The following is a 23,635-nucleotide window of genomic DNA, read 5'->3' as shown; positions in this document are numbered from 1 at the left end:
AAAGCTTGTTACAGGTGCAAGGGAGGAGGACAGCTCGTGCCCTTTGAGTGATGTCGAGTTTTCTTGATGGTAGGATGAGATGAGCAAAACGATTGAATACTGCAAAAAATATCCCACGGGCATCCCCCTTGTGTACGTCACTGTCACTCACTCACTCCCCGGCGCAATACAAATTTGGGATCCTGGAGCAGCTTACAACAATAGTCACATGTGATAATAACACTTCTTTCAATGACCTCTCCATTTGGAGTGAATATTGAATTTCAGTCCTGTTCATCCGTCCTGCAATATAGCCGCAATCCCGTTATCGCGCGCAGGATCGTGCCTGATGTTCCCGCAACCCCGTCCATCTCCCCATCAGAACCCCCGCCCAGTAGGTATGCCATGGCACTGCGTATTCCTCCCATCCCGCTTCAAAGCAGCGCAGAGTCGTCCCACTCTGTCCCCGGCGGAGGCATCAGCGACTGCATGACAGCGTGCGCCATGCTGGCCGCTAGCGGGCCCAGCCAGTGCACCCAGTGCCAGCCGGGGAATCTGCTGCCGACGTAGACGCCGAAGCACCTGGCCGGGTTGAGGCTGGCGCCGCCGAACCCCTCCTTGGTGAAGGCGAAGGCGAAGCCGAGCATGCCCATTATGCAGGCGACGAGGAACGGCGCCAGGCAGGCGCGGGCCGATGACGTCCCGGTTGCGCGGGTCCAGCGCCGCCGCGTACGCGAGGGTGATAAAGGCTAGGCAGGCCGCGAACTCGACGGCGAAGGCGGCGCCCACGTCGGCCCCCGCCACGGGCCCGGGGAGGCCTGAAGAGGCTGAAACGCCGCCGTCGCTGGACATGCTACCGCCGTCAAAGATGTAGCAGCCGCCGACCTTGAAGTCGCGGCTGCCGCCCTAGCTGGTCCGCAGCATCAGCCCCGCCAGACCGCCGCTGGCGAGCTGGGCGCCGATGTAGAGGACCGCGCGGGGTAGCGACACCATGCCGATCATAAAGGTCGCCATGTCATGACCGGGTTCATGTGGCCGCCCGTCAGCGGGCCGAAGTAGTAGATGGCGGCCGTGACGGCCACGATAGTGGTTCCGCCGCCCACCAGGGGCCCCAGGAACGTCGACGTGGTAAAGGGGCCCGAGACGGCGTCCGGCGGCGGGTTGGGCACGTTGGGCGCTACGGCCACCAGTGTGGTGATGTAGACGAGGAGGAAGGTTCCTTTTTTGGGTCGGGAGATTATGGGGCTCCCATGGTCAGTCTATCGCTCGGCCTTGTGTAGTGCGGGGGGTGTAGCAGCGGAACGATGCCAATGTCGGGAGCCGAGTTTGTGCCAACACCCTCGAGGAAGGCCTGCTTCTAAAGGGGAACGCTGCTGAAGGCGCTCAGGTTGAACATCTTTTGATACGACATGTGAGATGGGCTGCCCGGCGGTTGCGCCAGAAGTGGCTGGCGCTCGGGGTCCTCCCGAAGCGTGGTGTATGTCGCATAGCCGTTGGACACACCGCCGAAACGGAGGGTTGGATGCGGGAGCGTGGAGTGGTGGTTCTCGGACATGTTTGCTGTTGAATTCCGTATTGCTCGAATCTAGCAACCCACTCAAACGCCGGCAGGGGATGGCGGGGTTCATAAAGCCTCTCACGTCCGTTGGGAATCACACACTCCACCTCAACGGCCCTCGCCGACAGCGGCCATCATTTATAGCTCCACCACCCTCTATCTTTGCTGTCACGAGACGACGGCGGCATAGCTCGGTCGCTGAAGGTTGCGCGTGGCCAATTAGGAGGCGGCGTTGTTGAGTTTGGTCCTAGCGCGTCCCCCTGGGATGTCTTCAAACAGCAACCGGCCGTGCTGATGAGGCTATTCGAGCGGGGGTCGAGGTTTGCTTGTGGTCATGGCCTTAATTCGCTGTCATTCCTGTGGCCGTGGGGGCGCCCACGTCCGTCCTGAATGGCTACCGCACCCATCTCCCGGGACCATGAACCCAGGACCGTGGTTAGCCTGGATGAGTACCACATCGGATAGGTGTTATTGATAGAACCTTGGGAAATGTGTGAGGGGATGCATCTAGTTCACTGTTTGTTTACATACTGATAAGGGAGTTAAGCGCTCCCACGGCAAAACAACATTCAAAGGTCACCAGCGTGTGTGTGTAAAGACATCGATGCTAGCGAGGCCGTCCGTAGTCGGATGCGTGGGGAGCCGGGAAGTCAAATCTCGTCTAGTTCTACCGGCCCGACTCATCAGCAACGAGGGATGATGCCAGCGCGGGGATTTTATGGTGAGGCAGCGACCGGGATCAACCCAGTGGCAGTGCTGCGTTTTGGGCGGCCCTAAACGGCCCGTTCGATTTCGATATTAACGCATATTGGCCGTTTGCCAAATTGGCCATTCTCAGCCACCGATTGCCTGCTTGACGTCTTGGCACTCTGTGTGACGGGTCTCGCTGGAGATTGCTGATGAACAAGAAAGAGAATTTGCAGTGACAAGATATGTTCACTAGAACATCTGTGATTCATCTGGGCGTAGAGTGGTGTCGGCCCGGCCGTTCCTTTCTCGGTCGTATAGGGGGAGGGGGCGCAAAGCGAGGTACAAGAAAATCCAAAGAACTTGGAAAGTCCAGAACAGTCACACCAGGAGCTGTATTACTGGCTGGGTTCGCGCAACTGATACCGTTATCTCAAGATCCAAGGCACTTTGAAAGGCCTGTCCAGCAACGCTACTCGGGATCACCCCTGGAAAGGCCCTGGGCGATCCAGGTTGGCCGCGTACACCAGTTCCAGGTCGGGCTAACAGGGAGCGGGGGCTTGGGCAGGTGTGCCTCATGATAGTCACCGCCAGCAGTGCGTGGCGCATGGATTTCCTGCTTGAAAGCACTTGCTTGCCGTGCCTTTCGGATGAGCCCAATGTTTCTGGTGCTCTATCCTGGTGCCGGCAATGGACGCCGCCAGAGCCGTGGCTTTGGTATTGTCCGTGCGGTTTGGCCGCATGTGGAGGTGAGGGGGTAGGCAGAATCGAGAAAGGGAGCGCGGGCAAGGGTTGCTGCCTCGTAAAAGTAGACCAGGTGAGTGAGGATGCCCGTCAACCCCTCGCGAGCTCATGGTGGGGGTTTCGTGACGTGGACGGGATGGTCTGGCCAGGTCGACCAAGACCTGTGATATGGAAAATGTTGGTCCGTATCTATGTACAGTTGAGGAGGGCCGCTCCGACTTCGGCCTAGGTTATTCTTCATGCGTGGGAGAGCGACCTGAGGGCGCCGTTGAGAGGAGCCGCTGGTGGAGCTGGTGACATAATCGGGGTACCTTGGAGGCCAAGGCAGATATGATGTCACCACACCCAACCCACCAAGTACCGGTTGCATCCCGTCGAGCAATCCATTGGGAGTCACCTTATTATCAAAAAACATCAGATTTGTGGTCACTGGTAGGAGCTGCTGATTGATAGCGGGCTTTGACATGTTGTTTATCAATGGCGAAACAAAGAACAACGCGCGGCCTCGATGCTGTTTATTTCTTGACTGACGGCATAGTGGGGCCCTGCCCGAAATCCTGCATGGCTCCTGGGCGAATGGTCCTGAGGCGGCACGGACGACTGCTCGCATGCCGAGATCCCACGGCACGACCGTGTCGACGTTGATTACAGCGGCGCCACACCTGGGTCAAGGTCGTCATTGTGCGCGCCGGGCGACTTGGCGGCTGTGGCTGATGGCATTCACGTCCCCTAGCTCCACCGAAGCGTCCCAAGTACACCACATCATGACGTTCTTGTCGAACCCTTTCTTGGTCTGCCGCATGGTACCTCTCGGCGAAGGACAAGACTTGGGACGTATGCCCAGAACGACGGCCTTAGGGTCGATGGGCGTCATTGTAGATAGATACCCAAGGTATCTTAAGTCGATTGTGTATAAAGATAAGGAGCGTTCTGCTGCTCTTCTCTCCTGCTCGTTTTGCTAGATCATGCCAACACAATCATCTTGATAACATCACACAAGACCACCCTTTAAAAACCTACCACAGACAAACTTAAGGACACAGTCCTCTCAAGGTACGCCATTCAGCCTTATACCAGAGGGTGGGGCAAAGATTGAACCGAGGAGCTGACCAGACGACGCTTGGTCAGAAAACTACACACACCACATACAAAACAAGTCTCTACACCCACAACAAACCACCAACATGTGCTTCGGACTCGGCAGCAGCAGGCGTCGTGGATACGGCGGTGGCGGCGGCATGGGTGCGCGCCCCGTGGTAGTCAACCACCACCACGGAGGAGGCCACCACGGAGGCGGCATGGGAATTGGTGGTGGACACTGCGGCGGCGGCGGAGGCATGATGAGCGGTGGACGCATGGGCGGCGGAGGATTGATGGGCGGCGCCCGGCGCATGGGAGGAGGCTTCGGCCGCAGGAGGTGCTAGGCGGCTAGCACTCTACGCCTTTCCATTTTGTTCAGCAGATCGGAAGCGAGCGTTGTTTTTCTTTGTCGATCGCTGTCGCGGTCTGTTGCCATAGAAGCATGATAATAGTGTAATACACGAGCTACTGCCGTCCTGGAAGGCTACTGACCCGACGCGTGGATCCCTCTGAGGGTTTGCTGACATAAGCTATATTATTCTCCGATGCTGGACTTTCGCGTCTGAAGTCACGTCACGATAACTAGACGCAAACTTCCGGCTTCAAATTCTCGTCACAACAAAATCGCTGCTCTAGATCTCGTTAGAGGGGGAGCCGCCTTGGTCTGATGCCGTCGTTTAGCGAGAACAAATAACTGCCGCCTCCATTCTTGCATGTGACAGTGTGGGGTCATGATGGAGCAGTCGCCGATCAACCGCCGCAAGAACAATGCCCGTGGCCAGCTCTGGCCCGAGGTGTTGCGGAAACACACCATCCGCGCCGATCTGGCCAAGCTGGAGTGGGACGAGATTGTGCGCACCGGCCGCAAAACCACCGAGACGCGCCGTATACTCTGCGCCCGCTGGAACGTCGAGTATTCGCTGCTTTGCCGCTGGCTGCGCGGGAGCCGCCACCTCGACTACCGCCGCGACCCAGTGCCCTCCACCGACCCTGCCGTCCTGGCCACTGCGGCGAGGGCCGCCCGGGATTTGCTGCTACCGTACCCTGCGCTGTACCCTGCTCATGCTCATGATGCCGAACCAGAATCCAGCCCCCAGGCCTATCCTCAACAGTCCCCAACGCCAACGCCAACGCCAACGCCAACGCTCGCGGCCGCGACCTTTCCGCCCGCGCCTCGTGGCCCCGGCAGGCCCCGCCGACCCAACGGGACGCCGCGCCGGCTGAACTCGGTAGCCGTCCGGGCCGCCGAGAACTCCTTGGGCCCGCCAGGCAATGCCTGGCCTGGTGATGAAAACGCACTGCTAAGCGACAGCGAGGAAGCCGTCATTCTCCTCTGGTTCCGCTTCCGGCTGGAGGTCGCCGACCTGGTGTCTGTGCCTGAGCTCGTCGACGCTGCCAACCTGGCCATCTCGGTCAGCACCGTTGGGAGCGAGGCAACCGCCTCCTCTCAGACCATGGCGCCGGCAACAGGGGCGCGTGCGGCTTTTCCGCCCTGGGCCCAGGAGTTCATGCTCTGCCGTACGGATCTCTTTTGGAGCACCGTCAAGTACGGCTACTCCAGCGAGAAGCAGCGACCGGAGCCTGACGAGCACTCTTTCTGGAGCTGGTTCTTTGGCCCCAGCGGACCAGAAGACAAGACTCTGAAACCCCGCGGGCCCTATCTCAATCAGGCTAATGCCAACGCCGCTGCCGCGGTCTCCATCTAAGACAGATTCGCGTGAGCCGCGTGGCGAAGTGCACGCGTGCATCCAGATTCGGTCCGGCGGAACACGAATACGCGTGTCCGTATACGTATCGCGAATTTGGACGTCACTAGGATAGGCAGGAGAACACGGTTATTTCGCGAAGATTTTAATGAGTCCCAGGGCCATTTCATGAGACCCTCGGGACAGGCTTCCCCAGGTCTATTCACTTGTGGCATCTTCTCGGAGATCCAGCCGGCTGCAGACGCCGAAGATGGATCCCTCTGCCGGCCAACATGCGACCTTGTCAGACCCTAGCTCTCCTGCTAGAACCGAGGACAGCCTACTAGAAGCCGACGCCCCTGTCAAAATCGAGTGTAACCCACGTATTAGCCTCTGCTACGACAACTACCCCAACTATGAATACGGGGGCCTGGTAGCAGACTACCAGGTTGGCGTTGACAACAGGCTAGGTTCGGCATCAATATCAACAAATACCTCTCTAGTCGTCTTCCCTGCCGTCATTTACGGTTACCTGCAGCAGAGTCAGCCCCATCTGAAGTTCCACTTGGGTCCCTCGACAGATCAGAAGCTCTTCACTGTCGTTGAGCATCCAGGCCTGACGAGCAATACTCTGATTGAGCTGTTCGATATGCGGGTCATCGGCTTTGATCCTACTGACGACGAGGATTGGTCCCGGCGGGAACAGCACCAGCCTGCCGTCATAGGCCGGCTCGATAGGAACAACAGCATTGGTCGGTTCACAGGCTCCTACCTCAACATTGTCATCCCACATGAGCGCCCAACCAGCAAAGTCGCCGAGGAGAATGTGGTGTGGTTCAATGTCGCGACGCGCGGATTTGTCGTGCATGTCGGCGACACGACGGAGGAACAGCAGTTCTGCTGGCGCAGGGCGAGGGGCGGCGACTGGGCCACGGCGCTGTCAGGAGCGAGCATGATGTTTGGGTGGGAGCTGACCCGGACCGACGGCGACGACGCGGGAGACGTTCTTGCGGTGGTGTGCTACAACGCATCCATCTCGTGGACCAACGCCTTTGTGGTCGCCTTCTTCGGGCCCGGCCTGACGGGTGCTCTGGGCCGCGACTGGGAGGTGGCCACGGTGATCAGCGCGCTGTGGTTCTGGGTCGGGCTCAGGAGCAGCGATGTTATGCACCGGGCGGCCATGTCTGTCTGACGCGCCCCTATCATCAATATGGCCTTTTGGGTTTCTGGCTCGTCACGTCTCTCCGCCTTGGCGAGTGGGGGGTTTGGTTGCATTGGGGAACTCGGCACGGCACATTCTCGCTGTGTTCATCTTTGCGGCTCAGCGGCTTGCTTTTCTCTCATTCTACTCCCCCCTTTGCGAATAATGCCAAGTAAATGAAGAGAGGCGGGGTAGCCGTTGCGAGTTAGCCCATTCTTATTAATCGATATTGACAGATGCCACTTCTCCCATCGGCGTAGCTGCTGTAGGCGCGATGCGGCAAGTCTGGCGAGCGACACGGCCGGGTTTGCCGACGTGAATTACCCTCCCCCACCATTTCGCCTTCCCCGCACCTCCCCCAAACCTCCGCTGCCCCGGCCGGGCGCCCGGGGCCAAGGCTGAGCGTGACAGGTGGGAATGACGATACCCGGGTGGAAGCCCATGGCCAATGGGCGCCGCGGACGTGCTTTTTAATCTAATGGGAACGGCACTTGGCCCAAGGCCTCAACCAAGCCGAACGGTCCCCACATCGAGACTTGGCCAGGGAAGGTTCGCCAGCAAGAGCAGCCGAGGGGAGGCGAGCTCGGCTCGCGGTGTCCCTCCTCGTCATAAGAGGAGCCCGGCTCGCTCGTTTCAAGGCGCATGATGGCGGGCTTGCAGACCATTCACCCCTTCCAAGCATCACAAGCCTCTGGGCGCTGGCCGTAGCGGAAACCAGATCCGATTATATATATATAAACTTTCCCGAGCGGCCTGCAGGTACAGTCCCACAGCAAAAGTCTGAATACACGTCACCAAATTACATACAAAAGTCAACACATTCCAACCGCTATATCAAATCGAACATAAATGTTAAAATAAAAGCTTTAAGTAAAAGTAATAATTTGGAATCGTTATTATAATATATATTAAAAGTTGGGTTGTCCATGTGCCGAAAACGTGCATTATTGCGCGTGGAAAATTACCCCAATGCAAAAAAATCGTTACAGCGCTTTTTAGGGGATGCTAAATCCAGCTATAGCGCACGCATTTTAAAGTTCCAAATTAAACAAGCTTTTTACAAGCTTACGATAAGCTAAAAAATTTAGAAAAAATATATGTTAAAATTTTTGTAAAACATTACGGAAATAAATTTTATTATGTATTTTTACGATTTTATTTTGCTATTTTATTTGCGTTCGAAAATTGTAAGTTTTGGTGGGAAATTGCGTTTGTATCCAGACTTTTGCGGCGTGGCTTTAGCCTTTCTCGGGGGTACACGGCCTTCAGGGCGCTTGGTACTTGGTTGTTTACCGAGTCCACACCCAAACTTTCCACTTGGACCGTCATCCATCCACGAAGGGCTGCCGACACGCCAAAAAAAAGACGCCATCATGGCTCCGTCCGCGGTCGGAAAGACGACGAACGGCTGGGGTCCGGCCCGCAAAAGCTACAGCATCGCCTCCATCGGCGGCGACGGCATCGGGCCCGAGGTCATCTCGGCGGGCATCGAGGTGCTGCAGGCGCTGGCGCAGTCACTCGGCACGTTCGACCTCCACTTCACAGAGTACGACTGGAGCTCCGAGTCGTACAAGCGGACCGGGAGGTACATCCCGGAGGGCGGCCTGGACCAGCTGAGGAAGCACGACGCCATCCTCTTTGGCGCCGTGGGCTCGCCGGGTATGTTGACATGCTCGAATATTTTCTTTACACAGGCATCCTGGGCGACGGTAAAAGTCTGACCGAAACTTGAAAAACAAAAAAAAGACGTGCCCGACCACATCTCCCTCTGGAGCCTCCGGCTCGAAATCTGCCAGACGTTCCAGCAGTACGCCAACGTGCGGCCGACGCGGGTACTGCGCGGGACGCAGTCGCCGCTCCGTGCCTGCCGGCCGCGCGACCTGGACTGGGTCATCGTGCGCGAGAACAGCGAGGGCGAGTACGCGGGCCAGGGGGGCCGCTCGCACCGGGGCCAGCCGTACGAGGTGGCGACCGAGGTGGCCATCTTCACGCGCCAGGGGGTCGAGCGGCTGCTGCGGTTCGCCTTCCTGACGGCGCGGTCGCGCCCCCGCCGCCTGCTGACCGTCGTGACCAAGAGCAACGCCCAGCGCAACGGCATGGTGCTGTGGGACGAGGTGGCGGCCGAGGTGGCGCGCGAGTTCCCCGAGGTGACGTGGGACAAGATGCTGGTCGACGCCATGACGGCGCGCATGGTGCTCAAGCCCGAGAGCCTGGACACTATTGTCGCCACGAACCTGGTGCGTATCCTGTTTGTTTTCTTCCTGCTGCCAACCACTTCCCAAAGCGGATGGCAAAGAGACTGACCGACTCTGCTAACCCACAAAAAAAAAACAGCACGCCGACATCCTCTCGGACCTGGCCGCCGCCCTCGCCGGCTCCATCGGCATCGCGCCGACGAGCAACCTGGACCCGACGCGGCGCAGCCCCTCCATGTTCGAGCCCATCCACGGTTCTGCCTTTGACATCGTCGGAAAGGGGGTCGCGAACCCGGTCGCCACCTTCTGGACCGCGGCCGAGATGCTGAAGTGGCTGGGCGAGAAGGACGCGGCCGCGCAGCTGATGGAGTGCGTCGAGGCCGTGTGCGAGGGCCGCGTCGCCACCCCGGACCTGGGCGGCCGCGCCTCGACGCGCCAGGTCACGGCCGCCGTCGTCGCCGCCATCAAGGCCCGCGCCGACAGGTCCGCCAAGGCGCTCAACGGGAGCGCGCTGATCCTGGACGGGTACGGGTCCCTGTGCTGAGGGGGGGGGCGTGTGTGTGTGTTGGGGGTGAGTGGGGGTGTGATGCAGAGGTGGGAATGGCTATCTCAACGCCAGGTTTGAGCGCTACAACCTATCCAGTCCTGTATGAACAAGTCATGATTCTACTCACCAAGAAATACGGCGTTGCTTTTTCTCTTGTTTGCATCCCGCAGTATCATTCAGGCTCAAGAAATTGGGTTTTTGTCCAGGCCGAACATGCCATCCCTTGTTTATTTGTTCCTACTCTATTCTTTCCATGACTCCCCTATTCCTCCCATCTCCCTGCTGACTGTTTCTTACTTACCTCTCCGTGCCTAAACTCCCGGCGGCTTGGGCTTCCCACGTTGCCAGTAAACCTCTGTTTCTGCATTCCAGTCGTACGTAGGATCCGTGAGTACCCTTACGGTTGAAAGTGCGGTTTTGTCAGTGTCACATACTATCACGATCGGACTATGGAATGGGGGAGGTAGCAAAGACTCACTTGTCCGTGTCGAGCCAGACGATGGTGTCGATATGGTTGCCGTTAATCAGCTCGTCGAGCTCGACGCTCCAAAAGATACTGTTCCTGGCGGCCTGCGCACGGTGCGACATGACCAGGTACGCCCTCTTCCCCTTTGTCCGGTTGGCGAAGAACTTTGAGATGTCCCGGATGAGCTGGTCAAAGGCGGGCTGTGATTCGGCCCTGTAGTTCTTCCGGACCAGGAAATTGTCTTGCTCCTTCCAGATCATGCCCAGGTGCGTGAGCCCCTCCTTCTTGATGGCCGCCTTGATCTGGTTGCTCTTTTGCGCACCCCCGGTGCCCGTGAAGAAGACGGACTTGTCGGCGGGCGGCTGGTTCGGCTTGGAGTAGGGCGCGAGCCGCTGGACATCGGCTTTTATGGCGGTCAGCTCCCCTCCGCTGGGGTATTTCGGGTTAGCCGCAGGGGGGTTGTTAGCAGGGGGGTTGTTAGCAGGGGAGTTGTTAGTAGGGGGGTTGCTAGTGGGGGGGTTTGGCTTGGGCTTGGGCTTGAAAATGTCCTTGATCTTATCGAAAATTCCAGGTTTCTTAGGTGCCGGAGCAGGACCTGCAGGTGGTGGCGTCTGCGGGGCCGGGGCCGGGTTTGGCTTGGGCTTGGGCTTGAAAATGTTCTTGATACCATCGAGAATTCCAGGCTTATTCGGTATCGGAGCAGGGCCTGAAGGAGGCGGCGTCTGCGGGCCCGGGTTCTTGGGCTTCTTGAAGAAGTCGAGAATTCCCCTTCTGGAAAGGTCCGTCTGGTCTTTGTGAAGTGCAGCGGCGAGAATTTCGGCAGAATCAGTAAGGCTACCGTCGGTGATAGCGCCTAGGCCACCAATGTCTGGAGCCGTGATGGGCACGGCCGAGCCTAGGAGAGCCAGCGCTCCCAAAAGGAGGAGAATCCGGAAGAGGCTGGCTCCACGACTGTCATTGTTTTGAGTCATTTTGGCGCCTCGCTCCCAGCGGATCAGGTTCGAAGGGCCAAGGCAGTTGGAAAGGTAAGAAAAAGGGTTGATGGCTCAAATGAAGCAGTTGCTGAAAAGATGATACAGCGTATCCAATAATGCACTCTGGGTCTAGTATAACTTGCTGTGTCTGGGATGGGCTGCCTTTTATCTGGTGAAGAAGCACCTGTCCATATATCATAGTGTCACCAAACTTACTATCGACCAAAACAGCCCAGAGGGAGCTGGGAGGAGCGATATCACTCCCCCAGGGGCAGCGAATACTGGCTGAATGAGACGTGTTGAGCGCGTTCCAGCTCCTTGCGAATATAATTGTCCTATCGTTACTGTAATGCCACGACGGGATTCCGGCAATAGTAAACCAGGCCGTGCCAGGTAGGAATGGCCAAGGGGGGGCGGGTGCGAACCAGCTGAAGGGACCTGGAGGTCGCAGTTCCTTGGCCTCATGCATGTAAGCCGTGATTCACCCTAATAATAGAAGGGATTGTAGCACACAATAGAGTGGCCTACCTACCTTACCTATGCAGATACTATAACTGGGCGTATTCGGCGCGTGCATGCGAATTTCAAGCTTCGCCCCCAAACCCTCCCATGATTGCCAGAACGCCGAGGTTCAAGACGACTTTGAATTTCACCATCGACCAACATCAATAACTCACCCGAGAGCCCTTGCAGCCCACATTTAAACCACACCAATCGCGCCCATGGAAACCATGGCGCCTGACCCTCACAACCCCATCTCCAAGGAGATGCAGGCGCACATCGAGGCCGGCGACCTCGATGCCGTCAAGAAGCTCTACGGCGAATGGCCCGTGGCGCAGCGCAACGAGCTCTCGCAGTTCATCGCCCAGCAGGCGGCATACCGCGACAGGGCCGGCATCCTCGAGTGGTGCCTCGACCACACCGACAAGGACGCCGAGCCCCTGGCCACCCACTGGTTCTACAACTACGCCTGCTGGGGCGCCTCGACGGCCGTGTGGACGCTGCTGCTGGACCGCGGCTACGACATATCGAAGCAGGGCTACAGCGAGTCGGTCGGCGACCCGCTGGTGCAGGCCGGCATCCATGGCAACGCCGAGCTTGCGACCCTGCTGATCGAGCGGGCCGGCGTCGACCCCAACAGCGGCTACTCGAGCATCCACAGCGAGGAGACGGCCGCCATCGGCGCCATCCAGCGCGACCTCGAGCCGGCCGGCGACGGGGACGGGGGTCTCGCGTACGACGAGGACGAGGACGAGGACGGGGCACTGGCGCGCGAGCTCGAGCAGGTCGACCCGCCCGACCGCTGGACCGGCGCCGAGTCGGCCGTGCCCGTGCTCCGGGCGCTGCTGCGCGGCGGCTGGAGGGGCGCGGCGGCCGAGGGCGCGCTCATCGTTGCCGCCGAGGCCGGCCACCTCGCGGCCCTGCGGGTGCTAGCCGAGGAGGACCCGGCCGTCGACCTGGAGGCGGCGGTGCACTGGTGGGGAGCCAGCTCTGGAGCGAGCAGGGTCGGTACGGCGCTGTACCGCGCCGCGCTAAGGGGGAGGGTCGAGGCGGTGCGCTACCTGCTGCAGAGGGGGGCGGACCCATCGGCGAAGGATGCTGCCGGAAGGCCGTGCCTGTTCGCTGCGAGGGAGGGTGGGGAGCAGGCGGTGGTGAAGCTACTGGAGCAGGTTGGGCAAAAGACGAGATAGCTGGTGGTTTGGCTGACATTCTGCTCATGGTATAGAGATATCTTTGAATTTAGTACGCCGGGAATTATTACAAGACTAGACAACGTTTGGCTACTAAATGTCGGAATGCGCCGTCAGCTCCGAACAGAAAGACCGCTCGAAGGTATAGGCTGGGTATCAGGGTGTGTAACGATTAAAGGAAACGGACAAGCATTGAATGAAGCTGCATTTGGGCATGTCCCAGATTATTTCCACAGACCTCCACACAGGAAATCTGTTTCTCACTTGCCCTTTTGGCCAGAGATGTCAGAGGGTTGTTTGTTACGAGCTCATCAAAGCCGGGTTGGCCTGGATAAAAGCGACGGCGACCATCGAAGGAGCACCCAGAAGCCGTTACGGCCTTCATAACCGCTACTCTTGCTGGGGTGTTGGTCACGATGTTGAACTGGATGAATTTCATTTTGGAGACGTCTTGCTGGGATTTGAACGCGAACTCGTGCTTTATCAAGTCGCTGGGCCACATAGGACACTGCGGATCCTTCTGGACGTTGGTGATGATCATTCCATTGGGGGAGCCCATGTCGTAGTTCAGCACCTGGACCTCGTCTCCCTGGGGTTGCCGAGTCAAGAAGACCTGGATGACAACGGAGGCGCCCGTTCGTCGTAACGGGGGGTGCAGCTGGTCGGCGAAGCTCATTTCCGCGGCCAGAAGGTAGACGGCAAGGACAGGTGTGGGTCTTTGGGCAGTTAGTCACGCTGGCTTTCTAGACAAGTCCGTGGCTTGGCCGGCGTTGTTTCAAGCGGCAGGGGCGGATGCGAGTTTCCTGACTTTCGACGCTGATATCAACGGAGACGTTCCGGTTCCGCGGCGCAAGACCTGACTTCTACATCTGAGCCTGGAAGGCAGTGAATAACTGCAATGCAGTCCTGGATCGAGCGGAGTGCTGCGCAACAAGTCCAGGAATGACCTTTACTTTTGTTAGCTGAAATTTTGGCCAAAGTGATTGAAGTATCGTGGATCATGGTGGACATGGTGGACCATCGTGGGTCGATGCCGCGAATTATGCTTACTCACAACCTGATGCCACACGCATAGTTCCTGCATGGAGCTTTTATGGAGCTTCTGTCCGCACTGCCGCTGCTTAGCCCACCAGTCGTAGCAAACGAACACGAAGCTCTCCGGCTGCTGCGGCTGAGTCTCCCCAACCAGCAAGGAGAAGGGGCCCAAGTGGGAAAACCGCCCCAAAAGATGGATCGACGGTCGGACCCAGGAGCAGGGTCCACCCAACATTTGGGGTGCCGGATTGGTTCCTAGCGCCTGCGCATGTGAGAAGGACCAGCTTGGCAACGCGTCCTACGCAAGCTTCCCCACCACAACAAGGCCATCTCATAGCTGTGGGTGGTGTGGCAAAGGTTAGGCACTGTTTGCTGCTTGCGTCAGGGAACCCCAAGGGGTATTTATTCCCCAGCTTCGACCCCGCGTTGGGTCCTGGAAACCGACGCTGACTGCCTCCATCATCCCCTCGCATCCAGCATCCATCTTCCCCATCTCCACTCGAAATACCACCCGAGCATACCACCAGCAGACATGTCGTACAACCAAGAAGGCCATGGCCAAAACCAGGGCTACGGTCAGAACCAAGGATACGGCCAGCCCCCGCAGAACCAGGGCGGCGGCGCTGCCTCGTCCTACTACACCCAAGGCCAGAACCAAGGCCAGGGCCCGCCGCCCTACCAACAGAACCCCGGCGGCCACGGTGGCCCTCCCCAGCAGCAGCAGCAGCACCTGCCATACGGCACCGGCGGCAGCCAAGGCCACAACAGGCCCCCCGGGTCGGACTTCAACCCCGGCGGCGGCGATGGGGAGCGCGGCCTCGCCGGCGCCCTGGCGGGCGGCGCCGCCGGCGGGTTCGGCGGTAACAAGCTCGGCGGCAAGGCCGGACACGGCGTGCTGGGCACCGTCGCCGGCGTGGCGCTGGGCGCCTTCGCGGGCCACAAGATGCAGGACAAGGCCGAGGAGTGGAAGGACGATCGGCACGACCGCAAGGAGGAAGAGAAGCGCCGCGAGGAGGAGGAGCGCCGTCGTCGCGAGGAGGACGAGAGGCGCCGCCAGGACGAGAAGCACCGGCCCCAACACGAGCAGCAGCAGCAGCAGCAGCGTGGTGGCGGCGGCGGCGAGGACTACGCCGGCATGTTCTCGGGTTCGGCCCAGGACATCCGGCTCGAGAACCAGAACGGCGACTGGATGCTGCGGGCGTCGTGCCGGCGCGGCGACGGCTCGTGGAACAACAGCTCCATCAGCCTGAGCAGGTACGTCGCCAACGAGGGCGGCTACCTGCGCTGGCACGCGGGCGGCGGCGGTGGCGGCGGCGGCGGCGGCAACCACAGCTGCGGGCCCTCGACGGTGACGGTCAACCAGGGCGACACGCTCCGCGGCATCGCGGCGCGCTTCCCCGGCACGTCGTTTGACGCCATCGCGAGGCACAACAACATCACCAACCCCGACATGATCTACCCGGGCCAGGTGCTCGCCATCCCCGGCTCGCAGGGTAGTGGTGGTGGCGGCGGTGGCGGCGGCGGCGGCGACGGCCGTGGCAACTTTGGTGCCTCGGCCAGGGACGTCCGCCTCGCCGACGGCGGCAGAAAGCTCGAGTGCGAACTGGAGCGCGGCGGCAACTGGACGCGGGCCTGGATCGCTCTCGACGAGCGCATCGGCAACCGCAACGGCGAGCTGTACTTTGTCTAAGTAAGGGTGAAGATTGAAAGGGGACATGCTCACACAACTCCCAGATTGAGGTTGTATCTTGTATTTTAGGCAAGCATCTGACCGACAGTGTCACCTCATGCTACCGTAGTGTTCTGAATAACAATCTATGGCTCTTCGTTGCATACCACGGCGAGCCTGCCAGCTTCGTCTGGACACCTGAGCAGTATAATGAATTCTTTTCCACTTTCCTATTACCGAAGCAGCGTTGATCATGCCACCGATTTGAGGAACATGGAGAGGTGCTCAAGCACATCATCACACGCCTCCTCGGGCAGGTAATGCCCATACCCCCCGCCGACCGCCACCGCCTCCAGCTCGACCCCGGGCGCGACCCAGTCCTTCCAGATGCCGGCAACGTCCATGCGGCCACCGATCCCCGCGGCCGAGAACAGGACCAGCGTCGGCACGTCCAGCTTGCGGCCCGCGGCCTGGTCCGCGACCTGCTCGACGACGTCCACGGTCGAGCCGGCCGCGTAGTCCTCGCACGAGCACCTGATGGTCTCCTCGCGCTCAAACAGCTCGGCGTGCACGTCGGCCGCCCCGTCGGCCTCGACGACGCGGGCGCGCCCGGCCTCGTCCGACCCCGCGACGAGCGCGTGCGACTGCCGGCACCAGCGCGCGCCGCCGTAGGCGCGGATCAGCGGCACCGCCAGCGCCACGTTGGCCAGCAGCGGCCAGTGGAAGTAGGCGCGCGACGAGACCGGGTCCGCGAACGCCGCCCACTGCGCCTGCGTCGGCACGATGTCGAGGAGCGCCGCGCCCGCGACGCGCAGTAGGCCGCCGCCGGCGCCCGAGGATTGGGCAAAGGCCGGGTCGTGCGACAGGGACACGGCCAGCCGGTGCGCGATGCGGGCGCCGCGGTCGTGCCCGCCCAGGATCACGGTGCGCGGGGCCGCCGCCTCGCCGGGCTGCAGCTTGAAGGTGGAGATGAGGGCCTCGAGGAGTGCGCGGCCGACCTCGAGCTTGCTGTGCTTGTCGGACGGGGTGCTGATGCCGTAGCCGGGGAGCTCGGGGATGAAGAGAGATGCCTTTTGCTTCAGCTGTGGGACGATCTAGGTCGTTTTCACGACCAATGTCAGTGGCGGGTGTGTGGGTGATATGGGAAAGAATCGACCAGCAATGGGAGGCTCTATTCTTGTCCGGACGACGTTGGATGGGTGGCATACATAACGCCAGCTAAAAACTTTTAGCACATATTCAAAAGGCAATTACACCAAGAAACACACCCGGACGGTCCTTACATCAACGAAGACTGAGGATAGCCGTGGATCAGCGTCAGGATGGGGCGGCTTGGGCCAAGGTCATGCACGTAGCTGACAACCTGAGAGCCCGATGCCGTCGGCGTGACATGACGCTCGAGGTCGGGATAGAAGTTCCTGGTTTCGACAGACATCTGTCCGGAAAGGATGCTAACTGCGAAAATGTGATGGTGATGGGTGTTTTGTGCCATGCACCGAAGTGCTTGTCTTTATATCCTCCAAGGTCTGATGATTGATAAGCACGGCGGGGTCGGCGACACGGTCTACATCAGCTGCCCTCCATCTTTCCCCGCGTCACAAACACATACACCCCTAATTCTGACGTCAGACCTCATCGACAGAATTCGCTTTCGGCATTTCACAATCACATCTATTTTTCTTTCTGGACAGGCTTAGGCAATGGAGGATGACATTATTTCGAGGGGGAGCGCGAATGGCCGTGTATCAGATTGTCCCTGACTTGAAGCAGGGGCCAGGGACAAACGGATCAGCTAAAAACCCATGCTCTATCTAAGCTCCCTCCCAGAGTAGCCTGTGACCCAATCAAGTATCGCTGTAGAGACTGTCCGTTAGGCGGCCATGGCGGCTCCGCTGCCTTCAACTGCGCCTCCAGCATCGAGTAGTGAGGACGACAACAGTTCCCGCAGTGAAACCTTGGGACTGTCTCGGTCGTCGAGTGAGCGGGGAATGACAAAAATGTTGTGATACGGGAATGACGCCCGCCCGGGCTCTTGCGCTCTCCTTTCGTGAGCACCGACGGGTTCTTGCACTGCCAGCCGTCTGAGGCCGGGACGGCCAGGCCTTCCGCTACCCAGAGTCAGGCTCAAGCCGCGAACGAAAGCACGTCCGTCGACCAGCAGGCCGAAGAACTGCTTCCAGGTGACGACTCCGATGACTATGTAATGTAAACTCGCCCTGCTGGTGCCTCTCAGGATCAGACTCAGGGGCTTCGTGGCCACATCGATCAGGCACCTTGCGAGCTCCTGTGTCAGGATGACGGTGCCGATTTCCAACTCCTCCAAACACGGCATGAAACCCCGTCGAAGATGGACGAAAGGCTGGGGCCGGCACGGGGCGACTCCAATGACAAAACGCCGCTCGGTTGAGTGGGAGATGGCGAGCCTCCGGACAGATCGGAGATGGTCGAAAAAGGCCGCAGGCATGCCGTCCTGGAAGCTGGCATCATGGGTGTCGTCATCGGGTATACGATGGGTCGCGTGCCGAAAGGTCGAGAGGGAAAATTCGTCGAGGCGCCCGAGCAGGCCCGTCCAGCTCGCCGTGTCCTCGGGCGTGTGGAGAAACTCGAGGGGGTTGAAGGGAGGATAGTCGGTGAGCACGAGGCTTTCGATGGTCTTGTTTTGGCGCAGGCTCGTGATGGCTGCCTGGGCGACATCCACCATGTCCGGGAACTTCCAGTCAGGGCCCTTGTCTGATGGACAGGCTCTATAGTAGAGGGTTGGGTGCTTGTCCGTGATCCGGAACCGAACCTGGACCTTGCCCAAGCGCGGGAGGAACCGCCCCGACAGGAGCGCCTCGGCGCTTGGCGGGAGTCCCATGCCAAAGTTTGCGGCGAGGAACGGGCATCTCGTGAGATCGTGACCGGCGATGCAGCAACCAACGATGGTGCACTCGTTGTAGGTGATGTCTAGGCTGAGGGACTTGGTGGCGCCGCCGTGGCTCTGCGCCCCCAGATATGCTGAGTCGGCCGACCGGGAGGTGTCATCCATGACAAGGTGCTCGAAGAGACGGGGAACCAAAGCGGCGTGGAGGGCGCGACAGGCCCTGCTCAGCCGCGACACATCAGACCTGTCCAGCTGTCCCAATATGGGATCGAGGAGCTCGGGTGGTAGGCAGCCGAATGACCCCATGATGCTTTCTGGTCACGGTGCTTTGCTTGTGGTATCTCGTTGTGTCCTTGCTACCAGCGGAAGGAAGACGCAGAGGCTGAGCGGGGAATGTATATGTAGGGAGAGTTGAGGGAAACAAAAGTCCGGGTGCTATCGTGCGTGTTTGAGACTGGGGGAGAGGTGTCACGTATCTGCTGTTGTCGTGTTAATGGGCAGGCATCGAAGCTGGTACTCAAGGGCAGAACTCAAGCCGGAGGGCTCTAAGTCAAGGACCTGGGCCAAGTTGTGGGCTGGCATTGATGCGGTAGTATCAAAATTTTCGGCGCTCTTCCGGCGCCTTCCCCCCATTAGTGCCAACGCCGTCCCAAGCACGCAAAAAGAAAAACCTGACAACGTTTCAACTAAAACGGCCCTGCGAGCCCAGCGGAGCAAGAAGCTCGGACAGTCCCAGAAGCATGTTTACACATTATCAATATAGGGTCCAGTAGAAAGAGACTCAAGCAAAGTTATAGACATTACACGGTCCCTCCTTTTTCAGTGTCATCTTAGATCTTCTCCTCCCGCGGTAGGGATCGTGTGCTTTCCCTGGCCCAGTGGCAAGAGCTTGGTGCCTGTACTGGCCGGCTTGGAGAAGTCCTCTACATGCTGAACGACGATCGCCCTTATTAGGGAGGAATAACCCGTATATAGTTCACGAGGAGGAGGGTTCTATCCATGGGTGGTGGAGCAGGCGATGGCTGGGCATATATGACCCCAATCACGCAAGAGCTAGTCCCGTGCGCGCAGTCATCGGTGGGACCGTGGTTTCGTGCTCCGTCCTCTGGCTGAGCGCGCGCGCACCGGTTATATACAGCAGCCCCCTCTCAGTTTGCTTTCGTGGCTGATGTTTGAACGAACAATATCTGCTCTCGCAACGGGTCACCTGCGGACGTCACGCACAGATGTGTATGACCACAGGGCGGATGAAGAAGGATCCGTTATTTGCTTCTAAACTCTATGTCTACTAGAGTCTCATCTAGCCCCGTCTAGTCTATCAAGCCCTGAAGCGTCCGTCACTCTTTCTAGTTGTATTACCATTATATCGCAAGGTTTAGCCGATTTCCCCACATTCCAGCTACTCCAGGCGGGCGCGCTTAGCGATCCCGTTGCCGTTGGTGACGCCGTTCTGGGCGGCAAAGTACTCCAGGCTGCCCTTGGGGTCGGGCTTCATGGTCTTGGCGCCGCTCTGCCAGCCGGCGGGGCAGACCTCGCCGTGCTCGTCGGTGAACTGGAAGGCCTCGACGAGCCGGATCGTCTCGCCGACGTCGCGGCCGACGGGCAGGTCGTTGACCGTGATCTGGCGCAGGACGCCCTTGGGGTCGATTATGAAGAGGCCACGCAGCGCCACGCCCTCGTCCTCGATCAGCACGCCGTAGCTGCGCGAGATGCACATCGACTTGTCCGCCACCAGCGGCAGCTGCAGGTCCGGGCCGAGGCCGCCCTGGGCGCGCGCGCGCTCCGTCCAGGCCAGGTGCGAGAAGTGGCTGTCGGTCGAGACACCCAGGACGGCCGTGTTGATGCTGCGGAACTTGGGCAGGGCGTCGTTGTACTGGATGATCTCGGTCGGGCAGACAAAGGTGAAGTCGAGGGGGTAGAAGAGGAGGACGACCCTGTAGTTAGGCCGTGTTAGTGCGCTGCTTTTTGGCACCCCATTCTTGCCCTCAAGGGACTTGGGTGGGGGAGCAAACGTACCACTGGCCCAGGTAGTCAGACAGCGAGATGTCCTTGAACTCGCCTCCAGGGAAGACCGTGGTGGCCTTGAAGTCCGGAGCAGGACGCTGAACAAAGGCGGACGACATTGTGGCTAGTGTCGTGGATGTGGGCAGACAGGTGTGGTTTGCGCGAGACTTGGAGGACTGGAACTGGGGAGTGGTGACCGGGCTTGATGGCGGTGGAGTGAGTGAAGGTGTTCTGGTGCTCGGCGGTCTGGAAAATAAAGCTCGTTCGATTTCCAGAAGCAAAATTTCTCCCCCGTCTGTCCCTTCCCGGCTGGACCCGTTACCCTGCGCAACCCATAGCTGGGTGGGTGTCGGTGTGCTTCATCGCAGACTCTGATCCCCGTCGGTCAAGGGTCCACACCTCACCTGAGGGCCCACCATGACGTGATTCACGATGTTTTTGACGCGTTTGCAAACGCCAGACGCGTTGATTGTCAAACGACACTTTTTGTCATGTCGTCCTTGCGTGCGACCCATTCTATCTATAAACTTTTAAACACAAGCACCAGGCTCCGCTGGATTTTATGGCGCGGCAGGCAGAATACACTGAAAATAAAAATACATAAAGGAATAAGGATAAACATGACGGGAATATGCAGACGTATAAATAACAAACAAGAAGAGAAGCGCAAAAGCCATGAGAATGCAAAAGGCCTAGCCTTGTGTGTACACGAAACTTGGTAGGGAACTGAAGGAACCAAGAAATAAGGAACAAACGAATGGGGGTATCATGTCTGATCAAGGGTGTAATACTGAACGGGAGATACTCAAACGATTATATCTTGGGACCTTTGGGACCTTTCGGGCTCTTTCGGCCCTTTGCCTTTTTCCCCTCTGGCCGTCCAGGAGCCGGGGGAGACGGTGGCGGGGGAGGGGTTTTCGGGTTGGCGGGGGCTGGCGGGGCAGGAGCAGGGGGAGCTCCAGGGGCCGGAGGAGCTCCAGGGCCAGGAGGGTTGGGGGAACCGTCCTTTGGCCGAGTACCGGGCGGGGCCGAGGGCACCGGGGCAGAGGGCGACCCCTTGGGCCTGTAGGGAACGCGCTTTGGGCACGAGGGGCCGACACAGCACGACAGCGTGTTCTTCTTGCAAAAGTCCCAGCGGTTGGCGTCGTGGTCGTCCACATAAGTGTACGACTCGCGCGCGCAGGCCTCGAAGAAGGGTGCCGGGACAAACTTTCCGGATGCCTTGGTGTTGTCTCGGTTCGGGTTTGCGCAGGCATTCTCGCTTTGGATCCAGTTCTTCACATTGTGCACACGTTAGCGACATGCTCCATTAGCTCAAGGTGAAAGGGATAAAGAGTGAAGAACGTACCTTGCATGCCTTGGCTGGGTCCTTCTTGGCGTCGCCGACCAGGTCGTGGCCGCAACCGCTCTCGTATATGGAGCCGTCAGCAGCCTCGCAACCGCAGATGATGGGGAGGGTGAAGCCAGTGACGTTGCTAATGTCGAAACCTTTCTTGCCCTGCTTCATCGAGACCTCGATCTGGGTGCAGTGCTGGCTGGCCGGGAACTTTGCGTCGTTGACGAAGACGGACCCGATGTAGTTCGGGCTCACGATGTAGACGCCCTTGGCGCCCTTCTCAATCTTCCCTTCCTTCACCTCCTTCTGCTGCGGGTCGACCGGCTTGGGCACACCCGGCTCGATGGCGTGTCGCGTCGTGATGGCCGCCGAGTGCTGGTTCGTTAATATGATGGTTAGCTGATCTACCGCACGCTTCACGGCCGCCGGGGACGGGGCGGCCGTGGTTGCTGGCGCCGGCGGCGACCCCTGTTCGGATCCGGGCGGGTAGTTTATCGGGAGGGCGTGGACCGCTGCCGCCGCCACGGCCAGCAGCGCTGTTGAGCTTATGACCCTCATTAGTCGGCTATTTCTTTGCTTTGCTTGTCAGCTTTCAAGTTTCTACCTCGAATAATGCGTTTCCTTTCTTGGTTGGTTTCCGGGTGGCTGGCGATGATGGATCGTATTATCTGCTGGTATTCGTTGTCTGTCGAGGGTGATGAGTGGTTCAAGCCTATATGTTTATGCTTTTCGGCTGTTTAATACAGTCAAGGATTAGGGTGTAAGATGGTGTATGTCTTTTGTTCGTTTCTGCCGGCACGATCTAGGGGATCCCGCTCTTGCTGTTATATACAAGCGCGGACACACATGCCAGGTGAGCCGGCGAAGCTCCGGATGGTGGGCGGGAGAGACATGATTTTGATGGGTGTGTGGGATACCGCAAGCGGCATGCCATAAGATGCCCTGTCCCAGTAATCAGTAATCGCGACACGCGCCGGCACCCGCTTTCGACAACCCCCATTCGAACAATTCCATCAACTGCCGTCGACGCCAACAGCCGTCCAATGCGGCGGTGCAGAATCCATGCCAGCTCGCAACCCCCCGCCGACGTTATTGCTCCTGCCTGCGTAAATCCCGGGACCGACACCACCCTGATCGGGCGGCGCGTGGGCGCTTCCCAGACTGTTGGTCCCCTCCTGGTGGTGGTGTCAGGGAGGGCGGGGTGGCGCAGACCCTGGTTCTATTCCGGGCGGTCGTTGTAGGGCTGTCAGGGGGTCGGTGCCACCCTTGGTCCCACGCAGCCAAGGCTGCTGGCTGACGGCGTGGTGGCTGGGATCTTTGGGCTTGACACGCCGACTGGGTGGGAGTCGACAGTTGACGTTGACAGAAGCGTCCGCGACCCCTTGTATGGCACCACCGTCCTTCTAGGCCGTGGGCGCCAACCATCAAAAATACCGGACTCAACCGGGAACAGGTCATGTGCGGAAGTTCTAATCTTGACCTCAGCTTGGTGAGGTGGTTGTGGGCGTTGGTTTGCTGTTGCGCTCCAATCCAGGTTCGGCGGGACTTGTGCTGTGGGGAGTGGGGACTGCTTACTGTTCTTCATGACTACCGCCTCACAGCCCTGGTCGTTTGCACGACAGACGCGACGCGCCATAGCCACCGTGTACAAGATAAAGTGCTTGCATAAAGTCCACGTGAGATTGTCCAGACAGGTTCTCTTGTGCCACAGCCTCCTCGGCAGTGATTTGTGGCTGGTTTGCCTTTGGTCGCCTCCTTCGTCAGCCATCCATAGGTGTGGCGCATTTTGGCTGCCTAAAACTCGAAAACTTAAAAACTTCAATAGGAGCAGTCCGGTCCGACAAACAATTCAGTTACCCCGCCACCCCGCCTAAAAGCAACCGAATGCGTGCCAGCAGTCCTGCTTTCCGTCCCGGTATTG

General features: G+C 59.1%; 15 protein-coding genes across 15 annotated transcripts; 7 read left to right on the top strand and 8 right to left on the bottom strand.

Annotated features, from left to right (window-relative positions):
- Nucleotides 1-413: 413 nt before the first annotated feature.
- Nucleotides 414-1,876, bottom strand: GGTG_08579 (hypothetical protein; the record flags this gene model as incomplete). Its single annotated transcript, XM_009226421.1, has 4 exons — nucleotides 1,349-1,876; nucleotides 1,002-1,238; nucleotides 652-885; nucleotides 414-596 (listed from the first exon to the last, which is right to left on the bottom strand). Exons 1-4 carry the CDS (start codon nucleotides 1,532-1,534, stop codon nucleotides 414-416), a joined length of 840 nt encoding a protein of 279 aa, XP_009224685.1. The 5' UTR covers nucleotides 1,535-1,876.
- Nucleotides 1,877-2,801: 925 nt separating this feature from the next.
- GGTG_08578 (hypothetical protein) lies at nucleotides 2,802-3,302 on the top strand (the record flags this gene model as incomplete). The annotated part of the gene is made up of 2 exons (XM_009226420.1): nucleotides 2,802-3,041; nucleotides 3,198-3,302. The coding sequence occupies 2 exons, from the start codon at nucleotides 2,802-2,804 to the stop codon at nucleotides 3,300-3,302; spliced, it is 345 nt and encodes a 114-aa protein (XP_009224684.1).
- A 490-nt stretch (nucleotides 3,303-3,792) lies between these two features.
- Nucleotides 3,793-4,544, top strand: GGTG_08577 (hypothetical protein). The gene is made up of 2 exons (XM_009226419.1): nucleotides 3,793-4,021; nucleotides 4,097-4,544. The coding sequence occupies exon 2, from the start codon at nucleotides 4,153-4,155 to the stop codon at nucleotides 4,390-4,392; it is 240 nt and encodes a 79-aa protein (XP_009224683.1). The 5' UTR covers nucleotides 3,793-4,021; nucleotides 4,097-4,152; the 3' UTR covers nucleotides 4,393-4,544.
- A 91-nt stretch (nucleotides 4,545-4,635) lies between these two features.
- Nucleotides 4,636-5,754, top strand: GGTG_08576 (hypothetical protein; the record flags this gene model as incomplete). The annotated part of the gene is made up of 1 exon (XM_009226418.1): nucleotides 4,636-5,754. Exon 1 carries the CDS (start codon nucleotides 4,780-4,782, stop codon nucleotides 5,752-5,754), a length of 975 nt encoding a protein of 324 aa, XP_009224682.1. The 5' UTR covers nucleotides 4,636-4,779.
- Nucleotides 5,755-6,004: 250 nt separating this feature from the next.
- Nucleotides 6,005-6,925, top strand: GGTG_08575 (hypothetical protein; the record flags this gene model as incomplete). Its single annotated transcript, XM_009226417.1, has 1 exon — nucleotides 6,005-6,925. The coding sequence occupies one exon, from the start codon at nucleotides 6,005-6,007 to the stop codon at nucleotides 6,923-6,925; it is 921 nt and encodes a 306-aa protein (XP_009224681.1).
- A 479-nt stretch (nucleotides 6,926-7,404) lies between these two features.
- On the bottom strand, nucleotides 7,405-7,599 carry GGTG_08574 (hypothetical protein; the record flags this gene model as incomplete). The annotated part of the gene is made up of 1 exon (XM_009226416.1): nucleotides 7,405-7,599. The coding sequence occupies one exon, from the start codon at nucleotides 7,597-7,599 to the stop codon at nucleotides 7,405-7,407; it is 195 nt and encodes a 64-aa protein (XP_009224680.1).
- A 618-nt stretch (nucleotides 7,600-8,217) lies between these two features.
- Nucleotides 8,218-9,998, top strand: GGTG_08573 (tartrate dehydrogenase/decarboxylase ttuC). Its single transcript, XM_009226415.1, has 3 exons — nucleotides 8,218-8,593; nucleotides 8,681-9,171; nucleotides 9,269-9,998. The coding sequence occupies exons 1-3, from the start codon at nucleotides 8,308-8,310 to the stop codon at nucleotides 9,671-9,673; spliced, it is 1,182 nt and encodes a 393-aa protein (XP_009224679.1). The 5' UTR covers nucleotides 8,218-8,307; the 3' UTR covers nucleotides 9,674-9,998.
- Nucleotides 9,869-11,311, bottom strand: GGTG_08572 (hypothetical protein). Its single transcript, XM_009226414.1, has 2 exons — nucleotides 10,155-11,311; nucleotides 9,869-10,072 (listed from the first exon to the last, which is right to left on the bottom strand). Exons 1-2 carry the CDS (start codon nucleotides 11,111-11,113, stop codon nucleotides 9,988-9,990), a joined length of 1,044 nt encoding a protein of 347 aa, XP_009224678.1. The 5' UTR covers nucleotides 11,114-11,311; the 3' UTR covers nucleotides 9,869-9,987.
- Nucleotides 11,312-11,738: 427 nt separating this feature from the next.
- Nucleotides 11,739-13,051, top strand: GGTG_08571 (hypothetical protein). The gene has a single exon (XM_009226413.1). It carries the CDS (start codon nucleotides 11,839-11,841, stop codon nucleotides 12,805-12,807), a length of 969 nt encoding a protein of 322 aa, XP_009224677.1. The 5' UTR covers nucleotides 11,739-11,838; the 3' UTR covers nucleotides 12,808-13,051.
- Nucleotides 13,052-13,067: 16 nt separating this feature from the next.
- On the bottom strand, nucleotides 13,068-13,483 carry GGTG_08570 (hypothetical protein; the record flags this gene model as incomplete). The annotated part of the gene is made up of 2 exons (XM_009226412.1): nucleotides 13,068-13,076; nucleotides 13,184-13,483. 2 exons carry the CDS (start codon nucleotides 13,481-13,483, stop codon nucleotides 13,068-13,070), a joined length of 309 nt encoding a protein of 102 aa, XP_009224676.1.
- A 749-nt stretch (nucleotides 13,484-14,232) lies between these two features.
- GGTG_08569 (hypothetical protein) lies at nucleotides 14,233-15,532 on the top strand (the record flags this gene model as incomplete). Its single annotated transcript, XM_009226411.1, has 1 exon — nucleotides 14,233-15,532. Exon 1 carries the CDS (start codon nucleotides 14,375-14,377, stop codon nucleotides 15,530-15,532), a length of 1,158 nt encoding a protein of 385 aa, XP_009224675.1. The 5' UTR covers nucleotides 14,233-14,374.
- Nucleotides 15,533-15,550: 18 nt separating this feature from the next.
- Nucleotides 15,551-17,042, bottom strand: GGTG_08568 (hypothetical protein). Its single transcript, XM_009226410.1, has 3 exons — nucleotides 16,795-17,042; nucleotides 16,720-16,729; nucleotides 15,551-16,605 (listed from the first exon to the last, which is right to left on the bottom strand). The coding sequence occupies exons 1-3, from the start codon at nucleotides 17,001-17,003 to the stop codon at nucleotides 15,763-15,765; spliced, it is 1,062 nt and encodes a 353-aa protein (XP_009224674.1). The 5' UTR covers nucleotides 17,004-17,042; the 3' UTR covers nucleotides 15,551-15,762.
- Nucleotides 17,043-17,381: 339 nt separating this feature from the next.
- GGTG_08567 (hypothetical protein) lies at nucleotides 17,382-18,680 on the bottom strand (the record flags this gene model as incomplete). The annotated part of the gene is made up of 1 exon (XM_009226409.1): nucleotides 17,382-18,680. One exon carries the CDS (start codon nucleotides 18,678-18,680, stop codon nucleotides 17,382-17,384), a length of 1,299 nt encoding a protein of 432 aa, XP_009224673.1.
- A 938-nt stretch (nucleotides 18,681-19,618) lies between these two features.
- GGTG_08566 (hypothetical protein) lies at nucleotides 19,619-20,696 on the bottom strand. Its single transcript, XM_009226408.1, has 2 exons — nucleotides 20,391-20,696; nucleotides 19,619-20,308 (listed from the first exon to the last, which is right to left on the bottom strand). The coding sequence occupies exons 1-2, from the start codon at nucleotides 20,495-20,497 to the stop codon at nucleotides 19,774-19,776; spliced, it is 642 nt and encodes a 213-aa protein (XP_009224672.1). The 5' UTR covers nucleotides 20,498-20,696; the 3' UTR covers nucleotides 19,619-19,773.
- A 495-nt stretch (nucleotides 20,697-21,191) lies between these two features.
- On the bottom strand, nucleotides 21,192-22,509 carry GGTG_08565 (hypothetical protein; the record flags this gene model as incomplete). Its single annotated transcript, XM_009226407.1, has 2 exons — nucleotides 21,727-22,509; nucleotides 21,192-21,653 (listed from the first exon to the last, which is right to left on the bottom strand). Exons 1-2 carry the CDS (start codon nucleotides 22,270-22,272, stop codon nucleotides 21,192-21,194), a joined length of 1,008 nt encoding a protein of 335 aa, XP_009224671.1. The 5' UTR covers nucleotides 22,273-22,509.
- Nucleotides 22,510-23,635: the final 1,126 nt, after the last annotated feature.

This window comes from Gaeumannomyces tritici, assembly GCF_000145635.1.
Source record: "Gaeumannomyces tritici R3-111a-1 unplaced genomic scaffold supercont2.4, whole genome shotgun sequence".
NCBI classification, from domain to species: Eukaryota; Fungi; Ascomycota; class Sordariomycetes; order Magnaporthales; family Magnaporthaceae; genus Gaeumannomyces; species Gaeumannomyces tritici.
Note: the sequence above shows the minus strand (reverse complement) of the source record. Positions and strands in the feature narration are given on the sequence as shown.